The 20,988-nt window shown below is 53.4% G+C and overlaps 1 protein-coding gene across 3 annotated transcripts in view; it reads right to left on the bottom strand.

Annotated features, from left to right (window-relative positions):
* Positions 1-648: 648 nt before the first annotated feature.
* The window catches only part of P2RY8 (P2Y receptor family member 8), a 54,954-nt gene continuing 34,614 nt past the window's right edge, over positions 649-20,988 (bottom strand). For all 3 annotated transcript variants that reach the window (XM_070463838.1, XM_070463840.1, XM_070463839.1), the window contains exon 2: positions 649-5,080. In XM_070463838.1, coding sequence (XP_070319939.1) covers positions 3,950-5,014 — 1,065 coding nt within the window. In that variant the 5' untranslated portion in view covers positions 5,015-5,080 and the 3' untranslated portion in view covers positions 649-3,949. The remainder of the gene's footprint in view (positions 5,081-20,988) is intronic.

Here is a 20,988-nt window from a genome sequence, read left to right as displayed (position 1 = left end):
CATGCCTACTCGGGGTCTCTGCCCTACCGCTGTCTGGGGCTGGACGAGTCTCTGGTGTGGGGCGTCCTGGGCCCTGTGGGGTGTGGAGCAGCTCTGGTCTCCTCCCACCACCCTCCAGGGGCAGCCCCTGCCCCCAGTGCCGAGAAGCAAAACGACCCCTGACTAATGCATACCACCTATATTTAAACTAATACATATCTTTGTGTTCATGTGACTGTATATAAGAACCTGGGTCTCCTGCCTTGCAGGCAGATTCTTTATCACTGCACCCCCAGGGAAGCCTCTCTCTATATATGGTATATCATGGAGTATGCTATATATCGGGCTTCCCTGGTGGTTCAGATGGTAAAAAATCCGCCTGCAATGTGGGAGACCTGGGTTCAATCCCTGGGTCGGGAAGATGCCCTGGAGGAGGACATGGCAACCCACTCCAGTATTCTTGCCTGGAGAATCCCATGGACAGAGAAGCCTGGTGGGCTACAGTCCATGGGGTCGCAAAGAGTGAGACACGGCTGAGCAGCTTAGCATGCATGACCCCTGTGTGGAGTTAGGATCAACTCTCCTTCGCTGGGTTAAATTGCCCCCTAGACTCCAGCGGCAGCCCCCGAAGATGCCTGTTCTGTTCAACACACAAGCCAAACATCTTGCTTGGGAAGAAAAAAAAAAAATAGATGGTTTATTTTGAAGAAGTTCTGGATTTAAAGAGCAGTTGTCACCATAGCATTGAAACCCTAAGCAGTCATTCCATCCTTCCATGTTGGGTGAACACACAACATCACAGGCACCCACTGGCCCCACAAAGAACCGATGTCGCTGTTTCTCCAAGGATGGATCTATGTTCCAATCTCATCCCCTTCCCCCTCACCCCACCCGAGGCAGGGATGTGGCCAGGGGCGAGCGGCAGGAATTAACAAGCCAGCCTGGCGTTTGGGGTTTCTCCGAGACTCCCACAGCTGTGTTCCGACACATTCCATCCCCCTCAGGAACTCCAATGCAGTTTGTTCATTTACACGCATTCCTGCTCTAGAGGCTTTTTAACGGCACTGAGAAATGTCACTGAAATGACAGAAATACAGGTTTCCAAAGACACAGCAGACACTGGGGAAAAACAATAAATCAATGTCTTCATCTGCCGATTTCCAGCAAACCCCATGACTTCAGTGTGGGTGTTTTAAAATGGGTTCAAGAAAAGAGATATCATACTCTGACCACCTGATGTGAAGAGCTGACTCTTTAGGAAAGACCCTGATGCTGGGAAAGATTGAAGGCGGGAGGACAAGGGGACTACAGAGGAGGCGATGGTTGGATGGCATCACTGACTCGATGGACATGAGTTTGAGCAAGCTCCGGGAGGTGGTGAAGGACAGGGAAGCCTGGCGTGCTGCAGTCCATGGGGGCGCAAAGAGTCAGAAACAACTTAGTAACTGAACAAGACCAACACAGAGACACAGACAATATTATTAACATGCTGAAACAAAAGGAAATCCAGCCCTGGAATTTCTGCTGATTTGACAGGCGCCCCTCGGAAAGGTCGACGGTTCCCTGAAGATGCTGTCGGTTCCCTTCAGTGGAACTGGGGGTCCTTGGGACGCAGAAATCAGGGCGAGGTCGGTGGCCCGAGGGGCTGGACAATGAACTGGTGGTGACGATGGTGACAAAATATGACCTGAGCCCTCTGGGACCCAAAGGCTGGACGGATGTCACACCCATTGCGAGCTGGGGGGTAGGGGTGGTGAGGGGCAGCATTATTGGTTAGACCGGCTTCCTCCAAATTCAGACAGTGATGCTTCTCAACTCAGCAAGAAGACGGTTCCGTGAGGGCGGTTTGAGGTTTTTCACAGCTTTTTAGCGTCAGACGCTGGAAGCCCACGCCCAGGACGTGGCTGCCACCGTCTTGCTGGGTCAGGGTTCTTCCACCTCCGGACAGTTGTCGTGGTGACCTGGCTTTCTAGGCGCTCGGCTCTGGGAACAGCTGGGAAGAGCAGGTGGACCACACACTCATCCTGGGACGATCCGAGTCCCTGAAGCCAGCCCTTCTCCCGCCGCCCACGGGCACACGTCCTTTCTGGGCTGGGTGGTGTGTCTGGCCAGCATTCTGAAAGCACCAAATGGTGGGTCTCTGCCCTGTGCAAACACTGCGGACTGGCTTGGACACTGTCCTCTGTGGGGGCCTCCCGTGGTGGGGGTGGGGATGGGTGGGACCCCCAGGCGAGTCCTTCTCCCCGCCAAGAGCTTAGACGGCACTATACAGATCCCACCCCAGGAGCCAGCGCCTAGCACTGTGACCCTGAGAATCACCCGGCCGGTGACCAGAGGCCCAGTCTCAGAATCTCAGACTGCAGGGGTCTCCTAGGGCGGCCGTGACTGTTCTACAAATGAGGGATCCCAGACAGGCGTCCATCCGCCCCGAGTCCTGGGGCCCAGACTGGGGTCAAGGGGTCCCAGGGCTCAGCTCCCTGCAGAGGCTCCAGGGGAGGGTCCTCCCCGCCTCTTCCAGCTTCCGGGGGCTCCAGGCGTCCGTCCCTGGGCTGGTGGCCGCCTCCCTCCCGTCTCCGCCTGCATCTCCACGCGGCTTCTCCTCTGTGTCCATGGCTCTCCCCTTCTGTGTCTTATAAGGACCGTGTCACAGGGGTCTAGGGCCACCCTGATCCTGTAGGTCGCACTCTGATATTCCAGGCAGACATGGATTTGTGGGGTTGGGACAGCACCCACTCCGCCACACGCATGTCTGCTTCTCATTCCCAAGCAACGAAATCGGGGGACCAACTGCTTCCGTAACATCGGCTCACAGTCCCACCAGCATCTCTGAGGTCCGGAGCGGGGGATGTCCCCTGCTTTGCAGCCGCCCTGCCCTGGGGGTCTCCCCAAGCCCCTCCCTGCTGGCCCCTGCCAGGTCTTACCTTACAGGCTTCAGGGCTGTTTTCTGTGGCCCCCCACCCCCCGCCGAGGGAACCCTGAATTCATCCTATGCTTCTCCCTGTGATGCCCAGAGATTATTTCAGGCAGACCCTGACAACCTGCTGTCTCAGCATCCAGGGTACTCCAGGAACTGGGGTCCATCATCTTTTCAAAACCGCACAGCTGTGGGGGGCTGCTGCAGGCTCGTGTGCTCGGTGGTCTGGCCCGGCCCTCAAAGGATCGCAGGGGTCAGACCAGGAGCCACCGCAGACCCCCGGAGGACCTGCTGTGGCTGGGGGTGCTCGGTGGGCAGAGAAGGGGCCAGGGGAGACCTCCCCTGGAGGCAAGCTGCAGCCCGAGGTACTCCAGGGAGACACAGCCGTAGCAAGAGAAACTGACCACGCTCAGCAACTTCATGTCCACCGGAGACCCTCGGTCCACACCTCCCCTCGGTCCACACCTCCTGGATCATTCCCGTCTGGCGGCCACCGCTTGTGGATGTTTGAGTACAAGTTTGGCTTCAGTGGTGGCTCAGCTGGTAAAGAATCTGCTTGCCATGCAGGAGAGCCTGGCTCGATTCTGGGGCCGGCAAGACCCCCTGGAGAAGGGACCGGCTACCCACTGCAGTATTCTTGGGCTTCCGTGGTGGATCAGCTGGTAAAGAACCTGCCTGCAATGAGGAGACCTGGGTTCGATCCCTGGGTTAGAAGATCCCTTGGAGAAGGGAACGGGCTATCCACTCTAGTATTCTGGCCTGGAGAATTTATGGACTGTATAGTCCACGGGGTTGCAAAGGGTCAGACATGACTGGAGAAGCTCAGCCCCCGACAGCAACCCAGCGCAGCTGACCCTGGCGTTTGCCAGGCTCCGATGGTGGTGGTGGTGAGGGGGGACCAGTTGATGTCTCGGGGTTCCGTGAGACCCCCAGAGCACGGGTCCCGTCCAGCGTGGTGCAGCTGAATCCCAGTGCGCCCGGAGTGGCCGAAAACAGGCCGAAACGACCCCCGCTGTCCCTCAACACCCCACCCGCTCGCGATGAGGGGCGCCTGTCTCAGAAGACGCTCTCCTGCCGCCTCACGCTGGGCCTCTCGGGCGCCTCCTGCCCGTCCACGGAGCGCGCGGACAGGGTCCGCCCGGAGAAGACGCTCTCGCGGCGGCTGTCGGGGCTGTCGGCGGCGGGCAGCGGGCCGTAGCCCAGGTAGTCGCGCAGGCGCAGCTGGAACTCGCTGGACGCGAAGTAGTAGACGAAGGGGTCCAGGCAGTTGTTCAGGCAGCTGAGGCAGAGCGTGAGCTTGTAGACGTGGTAGTAGCTGCGGCCCAGGAAGAGCCGGCTGACCATGTGGACCAGAAGCACGAAGTTGTTGGGCGCGAAGCACGCCACGAAGGCCAGCAGCACCACGGCGGCCAGGCAGACGGCGCGGCGCCGCTGCGCGCGGCCGTGGCGGTCGGCGGAGCGCAGCAGCGTGAGGATGGTGGCCGTGTAGCAGGCCACGGTGACCACGAAGGGGATGAGGAAGAGGACGACGAAGAGCGTGAAGAGGAAGGCGGCCCACATGGCCACGCTGGGCAGCATGGTGGACTTGAGCACGTCGAAGCAGGTGACGATGCCCAGCGCGTCCACGGCGTAGGTGAGGTCGGTGCGCGCCAGCGGGAAGAGCGCGACCAGCAGCAGCAGCCACGTGGCCGCGCAGGCCGCCAGCGCGTAGCGGCGGCGCCGCCAGCGGGCGGACGCCAGCGGGTACACGACGCCCAGGAAGCGGTCCACGCTGATGCAGGTCATGGTGAGGATGGACGAGTACATGTTGGCGTAGAAGGCGACGGTGACGGCGTTGCAGAGCACCACGCCGAACACCCAGTGGTTGCCGTTGCAGTGATAGTAGATCTGGAAGGGCAGCACGCAGGCCAGCATGAGGTCCGTGACGCTCAGGTTGATCATGAAGATGACGGACGGCGTCTTGGGCCCGATGTGCCGGCACAGCACCCACAGCGAGAACAGGTTGCCCGGGATGCTCACCAGCGCCACCAGCGAGTACACCGCCGGCAGCACCACCGCGATGGCCGGGTTCCGCAGCATCAGGATGGTGGCGTTGTCCGGGCGCGTCACGTTCATGTCCATGCTGCGGCCGTGGCGGGGGGCGCGCGGTGGGGAGCGGCGGGTGGTTCCCGGATAGGCGCTGCCGATCTGCAAGACAAGGCGGGAAGGTGAGAGGCGCGGGAGGGCGGGGCGTCCTGGGAGAGCTGGCGACACACCGGAGCGTCACGGGTGCGCGCACACGTTCGCGGGAGCGCTGACGTCGTCTGGTGTATGCACGTGTGATGTAGACACACACACATTGCACATACATGTATGCGTGACACACACACCACATTGTTCGTATACATCTATGTATGTGATATATATACACACACCATAATCCGTGCATGCATGTGCATATCTATATATGTGATATATACACACACCATAGTCCATGTGTATATCTATATATGTGATATATACACACACACAACATATTCCATGTGTATATCTATATATGTGATATATACACACACACCATATTGCATGTGCATATCTATATGTGTGATATATACACACACACCATAGTCCATCTGCATATCTATATATGTGTGATATATACACACACACCATATTGCATGTGCATATCTATATGTGTGATATATACACACACACCATAGTCCATGTGTATATCTATATATCTGTGATATATACATACACACCATACTGCATGTGTATATGTATATATATGTGATATACATACACACACCATATTCCATGTGTATGTGTATATATATATGTGACAAACACACTACAATATGCATATATCTATATATGTGATATATAAACACAGACACCATATTCCATGTATATATGTATATATATGTGATATATATACACACCATATTGTATGTATATATCTATATATGTGATATATACATACACACCATAGTCCATGTGTATATGTATATATATATCACATACACACACATTATATTGTATGTATATATGAGATATACACACACTATATATTTATATTTATATATGTGATATATATACACACACCATATTGCATGTATAGATGTATATACATGTGATATAGCCACACACACCATATTGCATGTATGTGAAAAAAGTGAAAGTCACTCAGTCGAGTCCAACTCTTTGCGACCCCATGGATTAGACAGTCCATGGAACTCTCCAGGCCAAAATACTGGAGTGGGTAGCCTTTCCCTCCTCCAGATTTTCCCAACTCAGGGATCAAACCCAGGTCTCCCACACTGCAGGCAGAGTCTTTACCTGCAGAATATTCTTTACCTAAGCCACCAGGGAAGGCCATTGCGTGTGTGTGTGTGTGTGTGTGTGTGTGTGTGTGTGTGTGATATACACACACACCATATGGCATGTATGCATTATTTGTCACTGCACGGATGTCTGGCTCTCTGTGACCCCATGGACTGTAGCCCACCAGGCTCCTCTGTCCATGGGATTCTCCAGGCAAGAATACTGGAGTGGGTTGCCATTTCCTCCTCCAGGGGATCCTCCCGACCCAGGGATCAAACTCGGGTCTCCTAAATTGACACATGGGTTCTGTACCACTAGTGCCACCTGGGAAGTCCCTTGCGTGTATATATGTGTGAGTGTATATGTGTGTCTATACATAACACACAGATATAAATCTTATGGTATATACATGCATGTGTGTGTATGTATATAAACACATGTGTATTCAATTGTGGGCTTCTCTGGTGGTTTAGATGCCAAAGAATCTGCCTGCAATGCAGGAGACCCCGGTTCAATCCCTGGGTCGGGAAGATCCCCTGGAGGAGGGCATGGCAACCCACTCCAGTGTTCTTGCCTGGAGAGTCCCACGGACAGAGGAGCCTGGTGGGCTACAGCCCATGGGGTCACAGAGTCAGACACGACTGAATGACCTCGCATGGGGTGCTAAGATGGCCCGGAGCCCTGACTGGAAGTGCCAGCCTGCTGGAGACGGTGAGTTCTGAGCTGACTCCTGCTGCTGGAACCTGAAACTTGCACTCTTGAACTTCTGTTTTTTCCTGCTGACCTTCCTCCCCGCTCAAAACAGAGAAGTCCCCGGAGCTGCTTACACACCTTGCTTGTGACGGGCCGGCCCCTCAGACTCACAGAGAGAAAGGGGCCCGGGGCCCCGGGGAGAAGCAATTCCTGGGGCTTCCTGACCCGCCTTCTGGACAGAGTGGGTTCCAAGTGTCACTTTCTTTGTCGTTTCTTATGTAAATGCGACCCAAAGGCAGCTCGCAGTTGGTCTCTGTAGGTTTTTCACAGTCCTGGGTATGGTTTTGTTACCTCTTTGCTCAGTCCTTCAGTCATGTCCGACTCTGCAACCCCATGGACTGTAGCCCGCCAGCCTCCTCCGTCAGTGGGGTTTTCCAGGCAACCATGGTGGAGTGGGTTGCCACGCCCTCCTCCAAGGGATCTTCCCGACCCAGGGATCAACCCCGGGTCTCCCGCACTGCAGGGGGATTCTTTACTGTCTCAGCCACCTGGCGAAGTTGCTATTTTTCCCGTGGCTGAAGCTGTCACTTCTATTTTTGGCCATGTGTGTGTGTGTGTGTGTGTGTGTGTGTGTGTGTGCGCGCGCGCGCGCGCGCCACCTGCCCGCGCGGTCCGGGGAGGGCGTCCATCCCCCAGGGGGTCTGTTGGCAGGAATCATGGTCCCCGAGTCGCCGGCGAAGCCTGCACGCGCGGCCCTTCAACGCTGATGGCACTGCAGCTCCCCTTTCAGGCCCTGGCGCCGCGGACATCTATGTGTTCCTCCGCAGATGTGACATCTGCGGTGGGGGTGTGCCGAACGAGGTTCCTCAAACCCATTTAAAAATGGCCCGGGTTTCGCTCTGAGTAGGAAAACTTTCCGCACCACTAGCTCACGGCCAGGTGCGACCTTACAGTTATGGTTGGGGGGGGGGTGCAACCCCACACATCACGGCCCCCCATCTCCATCCACCTTTGGGGTTCAGGAGCAGAAGGGACCCGGACCTCTCAGGATCGCACGTGGAGGCCGCAGGGGGCGGGGGCCGTGGAGAAGAGAGAGCTCTCTGATATGCAGTGGAAAGGGGAACTCGTGGAGGGGACGGGGCTGGGGGTGACCAGGAGGCTACTGCGTATCCACAGTCGTGTGGGGGGCGGAATCTGAGTAGATGGGGGAGCGGGTTGCAGAGAGCTGCAGACAGAAAGCCCAGTCTCCCCCGTCGAGTGGCATTGGGGGGCGGGGAGCCTGCTGGGGGCTCCCCTGGGGGCTCAGATGGTCAAGACTCTGCCTGCAATGAAGGAGACCTGGGTTCTATCCCTGGGTGGGGAAGATCCCCTGGAGGAGGGCATGGTAACCCGCTCCAGTATTCTTGCCTGGAGCATCCCATGGACAGAGGAGCCTGGCGGGGCTACAGTCCACGGGGTCTCAGAGAGTCGGACTACGACTCCGCCGCTAGCACGCTTTTCCACTTCTGCCCGGTGATGACTCCCCCACCCCCCTTCCTTACCCCGGATCTGTCGTAACCTCCCGGTGGGAGCTTCAAAAGAGACTTCATTTGCATAACAGAGCGGCTGGCCCCCGCAGAGAAGCCACGTGGGCGTCCGGGAGGCCTCGGTCTTCACCCCGCAGCTGCCGCCTCCCCCCCCCCGCCCCAGCCCCCAGGGGGCCCCCCCAAGCTTTCACCTGTGCCCGTCTCGGGGACCGGGCAGGCAGCGCCTTCCCCTGCAGCACGGCGACGCGCGGCTGATTCATAAAGAAATCACCTCTAACAGAGGCGGCCGGCTCGCAAAGACGCGGGCGGGCGGGCGCGCGGACGACTAGGGGGTGGGGGATGGAAGTGGCGTGAAATGAGCCAGAAACGGTTGCTGGCGGCCGCAAAACGCTCCCCCCGGGGCGCTGGGCGGGCAGAGGAGGCTCTTTGCCAGAGGCAGGGGGCAGCCTGGAGGCTTGGGGGCCGCAGGGTGCCGGGTGGGGCGGAGGTTCTGCAGGAAGCTGCACGCAGACGTCACACACAAGCTCGCACAGAGCTGCAGCCTGTCCATCCTTGGCTCCTAGGTACCCCCCGCCCGCCCCCATCCCCGTGGACCGCTCTTCTTAAGGGCTTTACAGAGCCGCCAGGAAAACATCATCAAGATCACCTCTGCAAAGTTGACATACAGGTGCGGGCGTTAGCCCCTCTGTCGTGTCCGACTCTCTGCGACCCCCCTGGACTGTAGCTCACCAGGCTCCGCAGTCCAAGGCGTTCTCAAAGAAAGAACACTGGAGTGGGCGGCCACACCCTCCTCCAGGGGATCTTCCCAACCCAGGGATCCAACCTGCGTCTCCTGCATTGCAGGCGGATTCTTGACCAGTCTGGGCCACCAGGGACACAGCTGTTTCTCATATATTTGCAAAGAGACGCAACCAGCCCCATCACGCCATCCCAGAACGTCCTCATCGCCTTGAAAAGAAACCCTGCACGCCCAGGCCGTCACCCCCCAATTCCCTCCCCCAGTGCACACGGATACACGTTTAAAAATGGAGCTCAGATTCACCTATTGCACAGTTCACCATGTTGAAAGTGGAGGACTCTGCGTTACGGGGCAGGGCTCGCCGGCTTTCACGACCGTCATCTCTGTCTGGTTCCAGACATGTTCATCCCCCTCACGAGGAGATGCTGTACCCTTAAGAGTTCCCACATCTTCCCAGCCCCTGGTGGGCATTGTGAGTCTGTGGGTTTGCCTGTTCAAGACGTTTCGTGTAAAAGGAACCACACATTGTGTCTGCTTCTGTGTCTGCTTCTCGCACTGAGCAGTGTGTTCAGGGTCCAGCCACGCTGTGTCCTGTGCCAGAGCTTCACTCCTTTTTCATGGCTGCATAATATTCCCCTGTGCACATGGACCCCATGTTGTTTATCCATGCGTCATCCATCCGTCCACCCACTCACGTATCTCTCCATCCATCCATCCATCCATCCACTCATTTATCCATCCATGCATCCACCCATCCATCTATCCATGCATCATCCATCCATCCATCCATCCACCCACCATTTACCATCCATCTATCGTCCATGCACCCATCCATCTATCCACCCATCCACCCATCATCCATCCAACCATCCATCCACTCATTTATCCATCCATCCATGCATCCACCCACCCGTCTATCCATCCATCATCCATCCATCTACTCAGTTATCCATCCATCCACCCATCCATGTATCCATCCATCTATCCACTCACTTACCCATCCATCCATCCACCCATTCACCCACCCATCTATCCATACATCATCCATCTATCCATTCATCCATCCATCCACTCACTTATCCATCCATCCATCATCCATCCATCCACTCAGTTATCCATCCATCCACCCATCCATGTATCCATCCATCTATCCACTCACTTATCCATCCATCCACCCATCCTTCCATCCACCCATTCACCCACCCATCTATCCATACATCATCCATCTATCCATCCATCCAGCCAGCCAGCCACTCATCCATGCATCCATCCCTAGCTGCTAACACTTACACCAAGCCCAGGACTCCCCTCCCCGCCCCCTCTGAAGGTCAGAGACACTCAGGACAGTGGTCCTTCTGTCTCTACTGAGGTGGGTCTTACTCAGGTGGGGTGAGTGAAAGGCGGCCCTGAGTCAAAGGGATGACTGTTCTTTAAGGACCTACCCTGTGTCTTTTCAACAACAACAGCCCAAACTTCCCAAGTGCCAGGGGGTTCTCCTGGGGCTGAGCTCACAGCAGGGACCGGAGAGTCTGGACCAAAAGGAAACTATGATCCAGCCCTTTGCAGTGTGGGCTGGCCTCTTTTCTGGGTTTCTTGGGGGTCTTATGCCACCCAAGTTGTGGTGTTTTGTGGGGGCAGCTCTGGAAACCTCAGCCTCAAAGCATTCAAGGGCCACGGCTTCAGAGAGCTGGTGACGTCACAGAGTGCAAATGGATGGTGCCTTGTAGTCCACAGAATATTCTCTCCTGGGATGTTGTTGGGTAGTCGTTAAGTTGTGTCCGACCTTTTGCGATCCCATGGACTGTAGCCTGCCACAGTCCTCTGTCCATGGGATTCTCCAGGCAAGAATACTGGAGTGGGTTGCCATGTCTTCCTCCAGGGGATCTTCCCGACCCAGGAGGCCTGGGTCGAGAATCCTGGGATGACTTAACCACGTGAAGCTCACAGCTGCCTGGTGCAGGAAGGGTTGGGAAAAGGCAAGCTGTGAGGTCCTGCCCACCCAGACCTTCAATGTCCTCATCTGTCATATCACGGATGGAGACTCACCCTCTGAGGGTGGGCGTGGTACCAAGGGAACTAGTGACAGCGAAGCACGCTGTCAGCTGGAGTGTGTCCATAAATACTGGCTAGATCAGTTAATTGGGGGATGTCCTGGACGGTCCTGACAGACGGCCACAAACTGGAGGACTAGTGACAACAGACATCCAACCCCCCTCAGCCCTGGAGACCAGACGTCTGAGGTCAAGGGGTCCCAGGGCCAAGCTCCCTGCAGAGGCTCCAGGGGAGGGTCCTTCCTGCCTCTTCCAGCTTCTGGGGGCTCCAGGCATCCATCCCTGGGCTGGTGGCTGCCTCCCTCCGTCTCTGCCTCCGTCTCCACGGGGTTTCTCCTCTGTGTCCATGTCTCTCCTGTTCTCTGTCTTATAAGGACCTTGTCCCTGGGTTTAGGGCCACCCCCATCCAGGAGGGCCTCATCTCAGACCTTCACTCCATCACCTCTGCACAGACCCTGTTTCCTAATCATGCCCCGACCTGACTCTGTGAGTGGGCATGAATCTTAGGGGGGGCAGCCTTCAACCCACTACACCACCCATTGAACAAAAGTCCTATAAATAACTCAACATATAACAGGTGGATTTCTTCTGAAATTCGATCATGATACTTAATGCACTCTTCTAGAATGTTTTTTTTTGGGGAAAATGTTTTTTAAATTAATTTATAAATTTTAACTGGAGGCTAATCACTGTACAATATCCAGAATCTTTATGTAGGTGCCCATCATCTATTGGCAGGATTTTAAAAAAGATCTTAGAGCCACCGACCGATGCAGTTTGTGGAAGGTCACTTGTCGTTGCGTTTAGGGCCACTTCATCCAGGAGGGGCCTTCCCTGGTGGCTCAGCTGGTAAAGAACCCACCTGCAATGCGGGAGACCTGGGTTCGACCCTGGGTCGGGAAGATCCCCTGGAGAAGGGACAGGCTACCCACTCCAGTATTCTTGGGTTTCCCTGGTAGCTCAGCTGGTAAAGAATCCACCCGCAATGTGGGAGACCTGGGTTCGATCCCTGGGTCGGGAAGATCCCCTGGAGAAGGGAATGGCAACCTGCTCCAGTATTCTGGCCTGGAGAATTTCACAGACAGAGGAACCTGGCGGGCTACAGTCCATGGGGTTGCAGAGAGTCAGACACGACTAAGCGACTCAGTTCAGCGCAGCTCAGCATGCAGGAGGGCCTCATCTCAGGCCCTTCCCTTCATCACATCTGCAGATACCACAGTTTTCTCCCCTCTCATGGGTTCCAGGGGTCAGGATGTGGATACGTCTTTGCTGACCCCCACTTCAGGCATCAACTAGCTTCAGCCACGTCTCCGCCAGCGTCAGGGCTGAGTCACGAGTGTGGACAGAAGACTTTCCAAGCAGCAGGTCCGGCAGAGGTGGGAGTTACACAGGCTGCTTTGGAATCTGACTACCACGCCCAGACCTTTGGGCCATTCCCGGCCGGGGAAGGGGTGCGTCATCAGTCTCGTGTGGGAGATCCTGCCCTCTTGCCCATGACTCCGGGACCCAGGCGATGCTTGTGAACCTGCCCAGCAGAGGAAGCTGCGATGGGTTTTCTGGTTCACTCTAGGGGTAACCCAGAAAAGACACCGGAAACTCTGTGGCTGTCACGGGGGAATCATGTCTCCCACTTCAAGTTCAGGTTGACGCTCTAACTCCCTGTAGGTAAAAGGATCCCCTTTGTTCCAAGGCTGGGGTAAGGTGGTGTCTTTGCAGATGCAATTCTTTAGGTTCACGTGAGGTCCACCTGGGCTTCCCAGCTGGCCCAGTGGGTAAAGAGCCTGCCTGCAAATGCAAGAGATGCGGGTTTGACCCCTGGGTCAGGAAGATCCCCTTGGAGGAGGGCTTGGCAACCCACTGCAGTATTCTTGCCTGGAGAATCCCATGGACAGAGGAGCCTGGCAGGCTGCAGTTCGTGGGGCTGCAGAGAGTCGGACACGACTGAAGCGACTGACCACGCATGACGTCCTACTGGAGTGAGAGGAGAGACCTGAGTCTGCTATGGGGGGTGTCCTTATAAAAAGGGGACATTTAGGAAGATTTCCCTGGTGCTACAAGGGTTGAGAATCTGCCTTCCAATGTAGGAGACACAGGTTTGACCCCTGGTAGGGGAATTAAAATTTCACATGCCTTGGGGCAACTCGGCCTGAGAGCCACAAGGACTGAGCCTTCAGACATCAGCTAGAGTCTGAGCAGCCTGGAGCCCGTGAATTGCAAGGGAGACCCTGCGTGCCACAACTAACACGCAATGCAGCGAAAAAGATGTAAATATTGAAAAGGCGGGGGGCATCCGGGGCAGAAGGAGGGAGACAGCGGGGCAGAAATGGAGACAGAGGTGGAGAAGATGCCTCAATAAGCCAAGGAACGCCAAGGATGGGCCAGGAAACACCACAAGCTGAGATGAACTGACAAGTGACAGTGTTAGTCACTTCAGTTGTGTCCGACCCTTTGCGACCCCATGGACTGTAGCTCCACCAAGCTCCTCTGTCCGTGGGATGCTCCAGGCCTGGAACAGGCCAGATCCCTGCTCCAGGGGGATCTTCCAGACCTGGGGATCGAACCTGCGTCTCCTGCGTTGGTAGGTGGGCTCGTGAGCATCTGAGGCACGGGAGAAGCGCAGAGGCTGGGAAGGAGGCGTGGAAAAGATTCACAGCCACTCCCACCCTCTCACACACAGCTTGACTTCAGGTCTCCAGACGTGAAAGGCACTGAATCTGTGTTGTTCAAGCTCTACTCCCAGTTAGGGGTGGGGAGGCGGTTTCCCTCCAGCAGCGCCAGGAAACAGACGCACAAGCGCAAATAAGCAAAGAATGTAGCCGATAGACTACAGAAAGCCAGAGCAATCATCCTGCGAAATGAAAGAGGGGGAGGAATCTTGAAGAGACTGTAGGGCGTGAAAGGTTGAGACGGCAGGAAGGACAGAGATGTGAGGACGTGGCCAACAGCCTCGCGGGTCACTTGGCGGACGGTCACGGAAGTTAAAGATGCGATAACTGCCCTCAGCGTGCCGTGAACACAGGCCGAGGGGCGTCCCTGGCGGTTCAGGGGTTAACAGTCCGCCTGGCGAACCCGCCTACGCGGTTGCTAAACGTGGGTGCAGCCGCTACCAGAGCGGACGTTCCTTAGAAAAGTAAACATAGACCTACTGTGTGATCCCGCCATCTCACCCCCAGGCAGGCATCCAGAGAAACACACGAGCTGAACGCGTACACATACCGCAGTGTTCACTGCGGCGCTGTTTACGGCAGCCAGGACATGGAAGCAACCAAGAGGTCCATCCACAGAGGGACGGATGAAGACGATGTGGTTACACGCACACAATGGAATATGACTCAGCCATGAAAAGGAATGAAGTAATGTCATTTGCATGGACCCAGAGATTCCCCTACTGAGTGAAGTAAGTCAGACAGGGAAGGGGAAACATCTTTGACATCAATTACACGTGGAATCTAAAAAGACATGATGCAAATGAATTAACTTACAAAATAGAAGGAGGCTCAGAGACTTGGAAAATGAACTTATGGTTCCCAGGGGGAAGGATGGGGGAAGGGATAGTCAGGGAGTCTGGGATGGACATGGACACACGGCTGTATTTAATGTGGAGAACCAGCAAGGACCTGCTGGGCAGCCCAGGGAACTCTGCTCAATGTCACGTGGCAGCCGGGATGGGAGGGGAGCTTGGGGGAGAAAGGATGCGTGTATAAAGGCTGAGTCCCTTTGCTGTCCCTCTGAAACCATCACAACACTGTTAATTGTTTATACACCAATAATAAAAACTTTACAGTTTGAAAAAAATAAAGGAATCAGCCTTACAATGCAGGAGACATGGGTTCGACCCTTGGTTGGGAAACTAAGATCGCATGTGCCACCGGGAAACTTGGCCACGAGCCTTAACCACGGAGCCCGAGAGTTACCACGAAAGATCCCGTGTGTCACAACTAAGGCCCGACCCAGCCTAATAAATCATTATTAAAAAGAAACCGTGTTGGACCGTATTTTCCCTTCAGGACCACGGCCCACCCCACAGCCGACCACTGGGAGATGTCTGCTCGGTAACATCCTTCCGGGCACGTCTCGGTATGCGTGAAACACACATTTCACGTATGTACAGTGTGAAATGAGAGTATTTCCTGCCATATCAGTAAACTAGAAAGGTCACGGCCATCAACAATTTCTGCCCTCCACACGAGCTATGGTTTTTCCAGTAGTCACATGTAGACCTGAGAGCTGGACCACAAAGAAAGCTGAGCACCGACAAATTGATGCTTTTGAACTGTGGTGTTGGAGGAGACTCTTGAGAGTCCCTTGGACTGCAAGGAGATCCAGTGAGTCCATCCTAAAGGAAATCAGTGCTGGGTGTTCCTTGGAAGGACTGATGCTGAAGCTGAAACTCCAACACTTTGGCCACCTGATGCGAAGAACTGACTCACTGGAAAAGGCCCTGATGCTGGGCAAGATTGAGGGCAGGAGGAGAAGGGGACAACAGAGGATGAGATGGTTGTATGGCAGCACCAACTCGATGGACATGAGTTTGAGTAAACGCCAGGAGATGGTGATGGACAGGGAGGCCTGGCATGCTGCGGTCCACGGGGTCGCAAAGAGTCGGACACGGCTGAGAGACCAAACAATGGCAAGGTAAACCAGGGACAGGATTTGCCCAGACAGCTAGGTGCATTTGAAAGGAGTGAATTCAGTGAGCCCAGAGGCTCGCATCCTCCCGTAGGTAGAACGCTAAATTCCTTCACTGATGCCTGATCTTTGCTGTTCAGACCGCCTGCTCCCTTTCTTGCATCCAGCCTCGATTCCCCCTCTTGCCTTCTTGCAGCAGTTTTCTCTGAGCTACTGACATGCTGTCGCCCCCAGACTCGGAGTCCTCAACATGCCCACCAAATAAAATAAGTCCCTTACTAATCTCTGGTCGTGACTATTTATTTTAGTCAACGACACTCACCCACACGGGCAGACGCTTTACCCTGCATGCTGCACACATCGCCTGTCGTGACCTTCTCACTTTGAGCATTGAAGAACATCTCCATCACATATATACAGTTTCTCTCTGCCGTTTTCCACACTTGAATACACAGTGGGTATATCTCACGTTGCTCCCCAGGTTGTGGGCCCTCAGACGCATTGCCTGACCTTCATACTCTGTTGACCACACACAGCTAGGCAAGCATTTCTGTATATGGCTGTGATAACGTCTTCCAAAGCCCAGACTGTGGTTCAAATGGTGCAGAACCTGCCCCGCAGTGCAGGACACTTAGGTTTGATGCCTGGACCGGGAAGATCCCCTGGAGAAGGGCACGGCAACCCACTCCAGTATTCTTGCCTACAGAATGCCACAGACAGAGGAGACTGGCGGGGCTACAGTCCATGGGGTGTCAAAGACTCACGTCCTACGGAGCCGCCAACACACACACAGGCTTGCTGATACAAAGGCTACTACGCTCACTTTAAATAGAAAGCATTATGTTAGAAAGGAAAGCAGATCTAAAAGCACCCCTCCAGGCTTCCACCTTAGAAAACTACAGGAGGATCCGCTTAAATCCCAAGGGAGTAGAAGAGAAGACGTAATAAAAGTGACAGCCGGAAGCAGTGAAACTGAAAACAGAACATCAGGAGAGGAAAGAAAAAGAAATCAAAAGCTGGGTCTCGGAAGAGATGGAGAAAATCAATAAACCTCTGGTCAGGCCAAGAGAAAAGAGAATGAGACATAGTGGATACGTATATGGACACCCACTGGGGGAGGGTTGGTAGGAGGGATTGGGAGATGGAGCTCACACATACACACCGCTGATATTCTGTGTTAAGTAGGTTACTTATGAGAAGCCACTGTATCACACAGGGAACTCTCTTCACTGCTTGTGGTGACCTAAATGGAAAGCAAAATCCAAGAAAAGGAGGGCACATCGGGATACGTACGGCTGATTCGCTCGGCTGTGCCGTGGACAGTGATAGATCGTTGTAAAGAAGTTGTACTCTAATTAAAGCGATGAGAGACACAAAGAGAAGACACGAATCACAAAGATCTGCAACCAGAGACAGGCTGTCGCTACAGATCCCTTGCGTAGCCGCTCAGTCGTGCCTGACTCTCTCTGACCCCATGGACTGTGAGCCCCGCCAGGCTCCTCCGTCCGTGGGATTCTCCAGGCGAGAAAACCGGAGCGCGGAGGGAGGTTCAAGAGGGGAAGGAAGCTGTGTATTCCTATGGCTGATTCATGTTGCTATATGGCAGAAACCGAGACGGTATCGTAAAGCAATTATCCTTCAATTAGGCATAAATCAATTAGAATTTTTTAAAAAAAGAATACTGGAGCGGGTTGCCCTTTCCAAAGACATTCAAGGAACCATCAAGCAATACTGTTAAGAGTTGTATGCCCACAGATGTTATTACCTAGCTGAATCGGACCACATGCTTGACACAACCTGCGGAGACACACCAAAGACTAAACAGGCTATGAGAATTGGTCTGCGTTTATTAAAGACTAGAATCAATAATTAATAACTTTCCAAAAAAAAGCACCATGTCCAGATGGACTTACTGATGATTTCTACCAGACACTTGAAGGATGGAATGGTAGCAATTCTCTACATTTTTGGTTCCCCCCACCCCAGAAAATAGAAAAAGAGTCACTATCACCCCCAGATCCTTCCCACACACGGTGACAATTTGAAGTTGCAGAAAGCAGAGCCAGGGTGGGCTGGGGGGAGGGGGCACTCACGTGTCACGCTGTCAACAACCACAGTCTGCCAGCAAGCTGTGCCATCTTTTCCATCTGAGGGGTGAGAGCTGCCCTGTCACCCAAGGTTCAAGTCACACCTCACACGGGGGGCCACAGAGGTCAGGCGTCTCTGTTGCTCTTTCCCGAGCTTGAGCGTCTCTCTCGAGTTCTCAGCTGGCGCTTCCTCGCAGGAATGGCCTTGCCAAAACCGAGCCAGACCCGCCCTTGGGTCACTCCAGTCCATCTAAGCAGCGTGACGGTAGCGGCCGTTTCTACACGATCGAGTGGATCATATTGGTGCGGATCTGTTTCTGGGCAAGCTATTGTGTTTCCAGTGATCTGCGTGTCTCTCTTTCACCCAAATCACACTGTCTTGTCTTTAAAAAGTTATTTTTTTATTGTAGTCCAGTTGCTTTATATTGCAATATAGGACTTTCCTGGTGGCTCAGCGGGTAGACAATCCACCTGCAATGCGGGAAACCTGGGTTCAATTCCTGGGTCAGGAGAAACCCCTGGAGAAGGGATAGGCTACCCACTCCAGTATTCTTGGCTTCCCTGGTGGCTCAGATGGTAAAGAATCCACCTGCAATGCAGGAGACATGGGTTCCGATCCCTGGGTTGGGAAGATCCCCTGGAGGAGGGCATGGCAACCCACTCCAGTATTCTTGCCTGGAGAATCCCCTGGACAGAGGAGCCTGGCAAGCTACAGTCCGTGGGGTCTCACAGAGTCAGACACGACTGGGTGACTCAGCACAGCTCATAGTTGCTTTAGAATGTTAGGGTACTTTCTCTGTCCAGCAAGCTGAGTCAGCTATGCATATAGAAATATCCCCTCTTTTCTTTAAATTTCCTTCCCATTTAGGTGAACACAGAGTATGATTCTTCCTGGTCTCCAACTTACCTGGGTATCTAACAATATTAAAAAAAACGCCTCAAAACGGTTCACAAACTGCAACGAGTTAAAGATAAGGCTTTCGCATTCACAAAATAACAGGTGCACTTTAGTTCTTAGGCTACTGATTCTTTTTTTCTCTTTTTTCAAACTTTAAACTTTCTATTTTATCTTGGGGGTACGGCCGATGAACAAGGGTCCGCAGGGTCCTGGGTAGAGTTCCCTGTGCTATCCAGTAGGTTCTCATTAGTTAGCTATTTTATACATAATTTTGATGGAGTGTATTTGTCAATCCCAATCTCCCATATTTTTTTTTGTTCAAAAATTTTTTTATTTAAATTGTTTTTATTTAAAGTTTTTTTTTTCTGAAAGATAGTTGATTTATAATGTTGTGCTGGTTTGTGTTGTAAAGTGAATCAGTTTTACATATATATATGTAAGATTTATTTTGTATGTAAGATTTTTAAGATTGTTAAGATTTTAAGATTCTTTTCCCATATAGGTTATTAAGATTCTTTTTGAGATTCTTTTCCAATAGAGGTTATTAAGATTCTTCTAGCATATACGTTATTATGGAATACTGAGTAGAGTTCCCGTGCTATCCAGTAGGTTTGCTGACTATCTCTCTCTACACGATCTGTCTATTTGTCTGGCCCAATCTCCCAGTTTAGGCCTCTCCATCCTCACAAGTTTTAGTATTTTTGCTACTCTGAAGGGCTTGTGTTCATATTAACTAAAGAATTTGAGTCGCTAGAAAGGAAATAAAAGACTACACGTGCTGTACATAGATATTTATAACTAACATATGTGTTTGTCTTGATTACAAACACGATCATAACCTCGGAAATTTGCAACTGTTTTTTAAGCACTTTCATAAGAGCATAGCGTTGGTTGACAATGGTGCATCAGTCCTCAGGGATACAGCAGACTGAAGCAGCGATGCGTGTACGTACATCTCCCCTCTTTTTCAGATTCTGTTTTCCACGCTGGCCGTTACAGAGTACTGGGTAGAGTTCTCTCTGTTACACAGTAGGTGCCCATTGGGTGCCCACTTTACGCACCGTCGTGCGTATTTGCAAACCACGCTGTCTTGACCGGCTCTCGAAGGGGCCCCCTCGTCGCTCTGCGCTTCTCTCTGCGTGTTGTGCTGCCCACCCTGAATCACATCACTCTTTCTGGCGTCTGTGCTGCCCCGGCTCTCTGCACACGAGGGGCAACTTTGCCTCTTGGTGGTGGTGTCGAATGGGTGTACTCATTTTGCATCTTTAAAGATGTTTTTCATATGGATCATCTTTTAAGTAGAGCATTTTTTTAAAGTGCTTTGCTTTACGGAGTTTGTTACAATACTGCCTCTGTTTTATGTTTTGGCTTTCTGGCCGAAAGGCATGTGGGAATTTAGCTCCCCGACCAGGGATTGAGCCCCACTCCCCCTGCACTGGAAGGCAAAGTCTTAACCACTGGGCCCTGGGGGAAGTCTCAATATTGTGTATCTTTCAGTTCAGTTCAGTTCAGTCGCTCAGCCGTGTCCGACTCTTTGTGACCCCATGACTGCAGCACGCCAGGCCTCCCTGTCCATCACCAACTCCCAGAGCTTGCTCAAACTCATGTCCATCTAGTCAGTGATGCCATCCGACCATCTCATCCTCTTTTTATCATTATCTTTAGGTTACAAAATCTTGGCACTATGTCATGTGTATTTTCACACCTAGCTCAGGAGTACCTTCTCTAAGCAGTAACTAAAAAAAATGTTTTTTAACTCCTCCTTTAAAAATTTTCTTACTTGGAAAAGAAATAAAACGACTGCTCCATAAGGAAGGTGGGATGTCCGTTCCCCAACCAGGGATGGAACCTGCTCGCCCTGCCATGGAAGTGCACAGTCTCAGGCACTGGGCCTCCAGGGAGTCCGACGTTTCTCTAGCTTTCTGTTGCCCAGACGGCGTTGTAACTGTGCCATCACCCGCAGGGACAGTCACCACGCCTGCCCTTGGCAGAGGCTCCGTGTCTGCCGAGCAAACGCACGATGCGATCCGAGAGAACCACGCCGGAAGGAAAATGTCAAACTCTCGGGACACAGGGGTGTCTGAGATGTCCCCGACTTGGCTGACCCATCTGAACTCTGCTGTCTTCCCAGGTGGGGGCCGTCAGCCTTTGCCTGAAGATGCCTATCTG

Source organism: Odocoileus virginianus, unplaced genomic scaffold (genome assembly GCF_023699985.2).
Source record: "Odocoileus virginianus isolate 20LAN1187 ecotype Illinois unplaced genomic scaffold, Ovbor_1.2 Unplaced_Contig_6, whole genome shotgun sequence".
NCBI lineage: Eukaryota > Metazoa > Chordata > Mammalia > Artiodactyla > Cervidae > Odocoileus > Odocoileus virginianus.
This window is presented reverse-complemented; position numbering and strand designations above follow the sequence as displayed.